This window comes from Myotis nattereri, assembly GCF_964212035.1.
Source record: "Myotis nattereri genome assembly, chromosome: 16".
NCBI lineage: Eukaryota > Metazoa > Chordata > Mammalia > Chiroptera > Vespertilionidae > Myotis > Myotis nattereri.
The window spans coordinates 37926662-37935518 of record NC_138091.1 but is presented as its reverse complement, the minus strand read 5'-3'; the positions used below and the strand labels follow the sequence as shown (position 1 = coordinate 37935518).

Sequence of the window (8857 nt, the reverse complement as noted above, 5' to 3'; positions counted from 1 at the left end):
ACCCAAGCTTGTGACATCTCTGAGTATGGGGTGAATGCGAGTATCTGTTTGAGCACAAATGTTTGGCACCTGTGGGCTTGTGGGGCGTGGGAGGGGACCATTGCCATGGGGCTGAGGGACCTCTCCTGGGCTCACTTGCTGCTTCTCTCTGAAGGCCAGTTGGGACATGGCCTACTCCAGTCCCCTGTTCTGACCCCGGCTGGGCCCAGAGAAGCCGGGGAAAGGCTGATTGGACTGACCCTTCTCCTTAAGTTCCCTGTAGCCAACAAGCAGTACTTGAGTCCTGCTCTGCAGGGCAGGGATCTCAGCCCTGAAGGAGCTTTTCCTCCCCTCCCCATCCCAATCCTACTGTCCTTCAAAGCCCTCCACCTACGGGAAGCCCTCCCAAAGTGCCCCAGTCCCTGCCCACTCCCTGCTCTGCCCCAGCCTCTGCCGCTCTGGCTTAGCCACAGCCTGTGCTGCCCACATGGGCTTTGTTTTCCAGTTAAACTAGAAGCTGCCTGAGGGCAGGGGTTCCCCTGCCTCTACCCCCACCCCACCGCCACCCCGCTGGCCCCCACTGAGCCTGGACATTTATTTTTTTTATTGTTTGACCCAGAGCCATGTAAGAGAGACTCCTCAAGAGGGAGGCTTTGTGGTGGCAAATTTTGCGGGGGCCTTGGTCAGGTGACCCCTTCATTTTCCAATCATCACATCAGAAACCCCGTAGGGTGACAAGGTCCCCACAACATGGCCCCTAGGGTCCTACCAATTAGGGCCCCAAGCTGCCAGCTGCTGGAGTGAGTGGGAGCAGCTCACAGCTGGGAGCTCGAGTGCAATTAACCAAGTAATGTCAGTGTGCAAAGCCAGGCTGCACACCACTTCCTGTTGCCCTTGGGGAGACCCTAAAACACTTCTTGGCCATTCGTGCTCTGGATTCAGGCAGGAGCAATCCCTGCCCTCAGGAACAGCATGTGGCGTGGGCAAGCGGGAGGACCAGTGAGAGCAGCTTCCCCCTGGAACTCGGGGGGGGGGGGGGGGCAGGCGGCTAAGGCACCCAGCCCTGGGGCTTCCAGTCCACCCTCCATCGCTCAGCGATGCCCACTTGGAGGCAGCCTGGGCCGGCCGGCTCCCTCCCTGGTGTCTGGGCTGCCACAGGGAACTGGCTTGTTTTGGTATCTGCCTCCACTGAGCTGGAGCCCTTCCTCTCTGGCTGCTTTGCATAGTGGCACTAATTCTGTCCTCCTACCTCCACCAGGGACCCGGAGCAGCCAGCCGGGCTGGGGGTGGGGGAGTCTTCACTTCTCCCCCCCAGCAGGGTCTCCCCCTGCTTGGGGCCGACCTGAGTTAAGGGAGGCCTTGGCTTTACCGAAAAGCAACTTAAGTCCTTTGAATATCTGAGTTTCCCTAACGCTTTGAAGTGTTGTCGGCAGTGACCTTGGGGGGCGGGGCCTGCCTCCTCCACCAGACACGCCCCCCTCAAGGGCATTTGCCTTCCCGGTTATGATAGAGAAGCCCTCCCTGGTCTGTTTTTCTGTGTTAAGGTGTCGTCACGTCTGACTTAGGCAGCGGAAACGAAGGTGGGAATCTTTGCTGAGGGCAGGGAACTGAGCCAGGTGCTGTGTGCCTTTTAAACTATCTTACAGTAAAAGTGGCTTTGTTTTCTTTCGGGTGCAGTCTGTAGCACGCATGCAGGTTTGTCTAACCACCACCACCACCAAGATCCAGAACATGAACCAAAATCTTTTACTGGGACACCCCCCCCCCCAAATATTGACAAATTGAGCACTGCGTAATGCCAATATAATTTTATTGGGCATCTCCATGCCCATTTACATGATCTGGCTCAGCCTTCCCTGGGAGGGCTGCCTTCGTTGCCAGTTCTCCATCGCTCACCAGACCCAAAGCCCCGAAGGCCCCGCTCCTCCCTAACAGGCCAGAGGGCCCACCTGGCGTCCTCCAGGAGTCCAGCCTTGGCTGGGCTGCTGCTTGGCCCTCCCCCTCCCCAGAATGCAGCCCTGAGGGTGGGCACATGCCCCACTGCCCACTGGGGGAATCCAGCCCAGTCCCTGGGGCCCTGGGGCAAGGGCAGGCTGCTTCCTCCTCTGCTAGCTTGGCTTCCGGCCCTCTAGCTGCAGGTGCTGCGAGGCCTGGGCCCCTCTGACCGAGGGTTTGGGTGTTTTTCCAGCAGATTGGAGGTGAGAGAAAAACAAAACAAAACGCGAAAAGCTGCCCCTGTTCGGGTGTCCCTGGCAAGTAGGGTCGGTCCCAGGGCAGGTGTCGAGCCCGGCGGGGTCCTCTGTTTAGGGCCTCAGAGACCATCTCAGCACACAGGGCGTGGGACGCCGGATCCTGCCCGCGGGCTCGGCTCTCCTTAGATGACCTCAGTAGCTGGTTCAGGCTCATGACAATGACCTTCCCGAGTCGGTCCCCGCTGTCCCCGCTGCACCTGGTGTTGGCCCCTAGGGACCTGCCGGGGACTCAGCTGCAAACAAACACAACAACCAGCACCACAAACCTTCCACTTGGAACCCCTCAGCCGGCTGCCGTCGCCAACCCAGAAGGCTCTCCCGGGAAATGCAACCAGCATTCAATCCCCAGTTCAGAGTGGTTTGTGAAAACACATTTCGATGGATCCTAATGCAAATTTCCAAGGAAGAAAAAGAAAGAGAGACACTTTTCTCTGGGCCCTAACACCCCTTCCTCACATGGCACGAGTGGGAGGGACGGGCCCCGTGCTAGGTCTCGCTTAGGGCTCACGCTCTGAACGTTGTGAGTCCGTGTGGAACATGCGTGTGCACTGGGATCAGCATCTGCACGCCCGCCTTGAGTCTGGTTTTCTTCAATTAAACGTTTTCGTGGGAGTATTGCCGTACATTGCGAGATCCTGCACTTGTTTTTGGGTTTGTTTGTTTTTTACTTGTTCATTTAAATCACTGTGCTATGTGAAGGACATTGAGGCAGAGTGTGGCCGCCTTGTCATTCCTGGCTGGGTGGGTAGTTCAGCTCTTTCCATGGCACCATCCTTCTAACCATTCAATCCATGGGGCGGATGCTTGCTGAGTTCCTGAGCCTGGGACCGTGCCAGCTGCAGTTCCCCCCACACCCTCAGGCTGTCCTCTCAGCCCTGTGTCTTGGCTCTTTCCTTCATGGCAGTTTTCCCTATGTGAAATGTCTGTATAGATTTTTACCATTACGTATTTATTTGTTTGCTCTTGTCTCTCTTCCCATAGCGTAGACTGTACACTCCAGCAGAGAAAGGATCGTGTCTTTTGTTATCTAGGTATGCCTGCATGTCCATCGGCCTGGTACAGTGCCTGGCATATGGAAGAGCAACAACTGCTTGTTGAATCTGTTTGTACATGAATAAGAGAATGAATGAATGAATGAATGAATGAATGAATGGCATGAATTCACCTCAAAGTGCCTACAGTCCCATAAGGGGAATAAGATGTCCACACTTAGCCACAAAATAAGGTAAAAGGAGGCAGAAGTTATTTCCAGCTGAGATCGCCGATCAGGAAAGCACCCCAGGCTTCCCACAGCTGCTGGACACACCTTGGTTCTTATTACTTCTTTCCCTATCAGCCGGTCTCCCTGGAGAATAATCCATCCAGTGGAAATTACTCAGTAGGCCCAGTGAGGCAGCTTGCTGTGCACTTCCAGGTTGCTCAGAGATCCGCACCCAGCTGTAAACAACACCCTCCATGACCCGTCCTCCATGCTCGAGCCCTCTGGCTCGCCCCAGGGCCCGCTGAGATAAGGGAAGTGAAAACTCCATGCACACTGAAACGTGCAATGCACATGTGAGGGGTGATGCGGCGTGGTTCATTCAAGCACGCTCCATCGGGTTGTTTTTCTGTCACTTTTCTTAGTGCCTATGGACCTCATGCTGGGCTACAGGTCCTTGCGTTCATTTGCCCCCACCTGCCTTGAACATCTGTGCGGAGACTAGACGCTGCCCCGCTAGCTTTGCGCTGCGGAAAGTTCTGCCCTGGCCTGGCAGCCCCGCCGTCTTTGCTAAATGAGCCTCTGAAGAGCTGGCGCAGTGGGAACACCAGGCCCTGGGCAGCCATCACTCAGGAGTGGGAGACTCCAGGCAAATCTCTCTGAGCCTGAGTGTCCTCTATGAAAAGGGCCTCACCCCTCTGCCACGCAGGACAGCGCCTGGCACATGGTGGGCACTCAGAAATGCTGATCTCCTTCCTCATGTCCCCTGGAGAAGCCCATGGGAGTCCCCACATAATATTCTCTAAAGACTTTGACTCAATGCCCTGAGCACGGTGTTCAGACCCACCCTGGAAGCAGCGAGGATCAAGTTGTCCCCAGGGATCATCCCAGGCTCTGGCCTCGAGGAAGGCAGGACAGAGTGAGCAGTGGCAAGTGTGGGTCTCCAGTGACCAAGGGGGAGCGGAAAGAGCTGCCACCAGTCCCTCTGAGGCTGTGCCTAAGCTCAGGGCGAGTGTGACTGTGAACAAGGAGATGGCTGTGAACCCCACGGCCTTGAACCTTGGAGTGGCTCCTGAAGCCTGAGAGAGGCCACTTTTGGATCAAGAACAGACACGAGAGCTCCCACAGTAGGTACAGAGATCCCAGAGATGGCCAAATCTTAAAGATGAAGGGAAACACCCTGAAATTCATGGTTTCCAAGATAATGGGGGGGGGGGGTTCGTCCGAGCCTTTCAAGGTAGACCTCAGAGATGCACAGCGTCCCCACTGGCCACCATGTTGGACCTGGAGTAGCTAGGGTTCTGGCCCCAGGTGGTGCCCCAAGAAAGGGTAGGTGACTCCCCGCACCAAAGGGAAAATCCTGTCTCATTCAGAGTTTATCTTCTACTAGTGATGAATCATGTCTGTGGTCCCCATCACTAAAGGCCCTGAAAAGGTCCAGACCAGAGGAGAGGATCACCAATGTCCACCCCACACCCTTCAGTTCTTCCCTCTTTGGGTCCAACAGTTGCCACCATGGTCACCTTTCTGTAAAGGTGTATCCCCGGAGGTCCCCAGAGGCCCCTGGGCCAACCTAGCTCTGGGGTCAGCAGAAGTGGGTTTGGTGAGAGGAGACGCTCCGTGTCCTGGCCAGTCCCCTCTGTTCTTGGCGGTGACCTGCCTGGTGGAGCCTCAGCCACACCTCACTGTGGCATGCGCGGGTGGCTCTCACGCACTCCCCAGCTTGAGCTTTATGCCTTCACACCTGGAGGAGGCCTGGGCTTTCCTCCCATGTGGCACAGTTCACATAGAAGTTCCCCAGCAGTAGCTAGAAGCCTGTCGTGAGGGGTTCCACACCAGTGCCCCTCCCCCAGGTAGCGGGAGGAAGGAGTGGCAGGGGAGGCAGAGGCGTGAAGAGCTCAGAGACCCTCCTCCACTGCCCACCTGGCTCCTCCCCCTTCCTCAGAGCCTCTGGCTTGGCTTCCCCCTCAGGTTGACCTGACAGTCCTGCGTGAACAGCTCCCACAGGCCCCCCGAGTCCTTCCTAGCAGATAGTAAACCCAGGGCATGGCTGGGCAACGGTTCAGGAAGGATGGGAGGAAAGGGAGCTCTACCTTCTGGTCCTGCGAGGGGGAGGTGGCAAGGTGCAAGCACTCACCTGTGGCTGTGACTTCTCAATGTTGTTTGTCAACAGCATAACCAACCACCTCTACAAGGGTTTGCTTGTTTGTTTTCCCGCAGGTCAAGTGCTAAATGTCCTCAGACTCAGGGGTAAAGGGTTTAAAAGGAAGGAGAAAGTGTTCTTTCCTGCTCCTATCCCTGGGGGCGATTTAATGCTGGTAACCTCCAGATGCTGAAAGAGCCAGGACCCTGGGTGGCAGGAGGCTGAAGGCAGCAGTGCTAGCCTGCCTGGCCCTAGCCTTGCCTGCTGTGTGGTCTCCAACATGCGCCCTGTGTCTCTGGGCCATCCTCACCTGGGAAATAAGGGGCAACAATCTGCCCTTTAGGAGAGGACAAAATGAGGCAAAGGGACCCTCGTGATTAGGGGCAGGATCCCCGTGTTCAGAGAGATGTGAAGTTAAAATAGCAGTGGTGCCCACCCAGTCAGCTTGGGAGAAGGGGCTTGGGATGAGGTAATATTGGTTATCTGCTGCCTTGACCAAGGTAGCTCGTGCAAGTCCAACTTTAGGTATAGGTGCTCTCTGAACCTCGGTCTCTTCCTCTGTAAAATGGGCTGATAATAATGCTTCCTTCACAAGACGGTCGTGAGGGTCAAATGTGAGAAGGCATAGACATGCTCTTCACAATCTGATAAGCTTCATACAAATATTAAACGAAGACAGAATGGAGAAGACTACCATAAGAGGAGAGAGCATCTTTTAGGGTGCTGTACCCTGAGTTCTAGCACTGGGGACAAGGCTCAGACTCTCAAGTTCTCTTCCAACTTTGAGATTCCCTGATGGTGACAGGCCCGCGGGAGGAAGTACTTGTGGTACCTGTCTGTTCCCTGGATTTCTGCTTCTTAGTTTGTATCTCTGTGTTGGTCCAAAGGAGCACCCATACCTAAAGTTTCCGTCCTTTGCCCAGCCACCTGGGGGAGCCCCAACACCCAGAGAAAGGAGAGGGCAGTGTGTCCGGCCAATGCCCTCTAGTGGTCAGTACTAGCACTGCATCTAGCTGTCCAAAGGACCAGGAGGTGAGATGGTCTTGAGGATGGTGATAAGAGGCCAAGGTAGAATCTGGGCTGGACTGCGCCCCCAAACTATTGCTGTCTCGATCCCTTTTCCAACACACATTCTCTGTGGTGGGTGGAGGGAACTGAAAGGAAGAGGACAGGACTATAGCGAGGAAGGGCTGACACAGCTCTGCAGGCACAGTCATCCTGACAGAGCCCCCCTTGGGGGACCAGGTGGGCCCTCCTCACCTGGTGGACAACTTCACAGCAATACCCTACATGGACTCAGACAACTCCCTTCTGTCACACCCCTCCTAAAAAGAGGACAGATTGGTAATCTCCCTAGGTGAGACCCTGTGTAAGCAACCCTCACGTGGCTGGTGACGGTGGAGAGGGGAAAAGCCTGGGGACATGACCCCAGGAGAGGAGCGGGAACAGGCTGCGTGGGAGGAGGTTCTAAATTATCCATCAGCAGAGGCCTGTCAGTGGGCCTGTACATAAATGCATAGAAAAAACAGGTGGGGGCAGAGGGGAGAGAGATGGGACCAGGGTATAAAAAGGGTCCGCAAGGGACCCATTCCAGGATCCTAGGACCCAGCTCCCAAGCCGCTCAGGGACCTGTGGACAACTCACCCGGCTGTAATGGCTGCAGGTAGGCACCCCGAAAATCCCCCTGGGCTTGCTGTGTACTGGGGGGCAATACGGGAGCCCTATGGGTGGATGGGGCGCTGACCCTGGGCTTTGGGGATTCTAAAAGAGAGCATGAGACATCCATGCCCAGACATTTGGCCAAGTTTAAAATGTTCTCAGGCCCTGGGGGTGGGGGGCGGTGGAGGAGAAAGGAAGGCCCCTGGGGCAGGGAGAGGCCTAGCTGGAGACTTAGGCTCCCTGCTCTCTGGGACCCCACCCTCGGTCTCCATGTCTCTCTAGGCGCCCGGACCTCCCTGCTCCTGGCTTTTGCCCTCCTCTGCCTGCCCTGGCCCCAGGAAGTGGGTGCCTTCCCCACCATGTCCTTGTCCAGCATGTTTGCCAACGCTGTGCTCCGGGCCCAGCACCTGCACCAACTGGCTGCTGACACCTACAAAGACTTTGTAAGCAACCCGGGAAGCTGGGTGGTGGGGAGGTGGCAGGAAGGGCTGAATTCCCCACTCCCCCCACCCTGCCCAGGATAAGGGGAGAAAACGGGTGAGTTCAGGGTGGTTTTATCCAAGTGAAGATGCTGTCAACTGGGAGCGGGGGCGGGGGGACGGGGGGGTTTCGATAAAGCGATGGTGAGAACCGTGCACCGGCTCAGACCTGGGCGAACATTCCCTCTCCCAGGAGCGCTCCTACATCCCAGAGGGACAGAGATACTCGATCCAGAACGCCCAGGCTGCCTACTGCTTCTCGGAGACCATCCCGGCCCCCACGGGCAAGGAGGAGGCCCGGCAGAAATCCGTGAGTGGCCTCCATAGCCCAGCCTGGGAGCAAGGCCTCACCCCCGCCCCCCCGCCCCCCAGCCCGGGCCCTGGGCTGCCTTCTCCTCAAGGTGGCGGAGGTGGCGGAGGGCGGTGGGACGGTGGGGGAGGCCGGCAGAAGCCAGCGTTGGCGGGGCTGCCAGGTGCCCACCATCCACCCTCTCCCCGCAGGACACGGAGCTGCTCCGCTTCTCGCTGCTACTCATCCAGTCGTGGCTCGGGCCCATGCAGGCCCTCAGCAGGGCCTTCACCAGTGGCCTGCTGTTGGGCATCTCCAATGGCATCTATGAGAAGCTGAAGGACCTGGAGGAGGGCATCCAAGCCCTGATGCGGGTGGGGATGGTGTTGCTGGTCCTGTTCCACCCCCCCTCACCCCCCCACCAGGGCCTGCTCGCCCTTCCCTGGGCCTGGAGCCCCAGCTGGCTTAGCTGACGGGTTGGGGACTTACATGGGCTGGACACTGCCGCTCTCTTTGCAGCAGCCCAGCCTTGACCCAGGAGAAACCCTCCTCCTCATTTCCCCTTTGGGTCCCTCCCCCCTGGAGGAATATCGAGGGAGAGGGAGGCGCAGCTGGCAAGGCGAGGGCTGAGTTTCTCTCTCTCCTTCCCTTTTGCAGGAGCTGGAAGATGGCAGCTCGCATTCGGGGCTGATCCTCACGCAAACCTACGACAGGTTTGACACAAACTTGCGTAGTGGTGACACCGTGCTCAAGAACTACGGGCTGCTCTCCTGCTTCAAGAAGGACCTGCACAAGGTTGAGACGTACCTGCGGTTCACAAAGTGTCGCCGCTTCATGGAAAGCGGCTGTGCCTTCTAG

General features: G+C 57.1%; 1 protein-coding gene across 1 annotated transcript; it reads left to right on the top strand.

Annotated features, from left to right (window-relative positions):
- Positions 1 to 6621: 6621 nt before the first annotated feature.
- GH1 (growth hormone 1) lies at positions 6622 to 8857 on the top strand (the record flags this gene model as incomplete). Its single annotated transcript, XM_081108950.1, is given in 9 exon segments — positions 6622 to 6640; positions 7093 to 7113; positions 7116 to 7169; positions 7172 to 7215; positions 7217 to 7235; positions 7514 to 7674; positions 7904 to 8020; positions 8212 to 8373; positions 8657 to 8857. Coding segments are annotated over 9 exon segments (798 nt in total).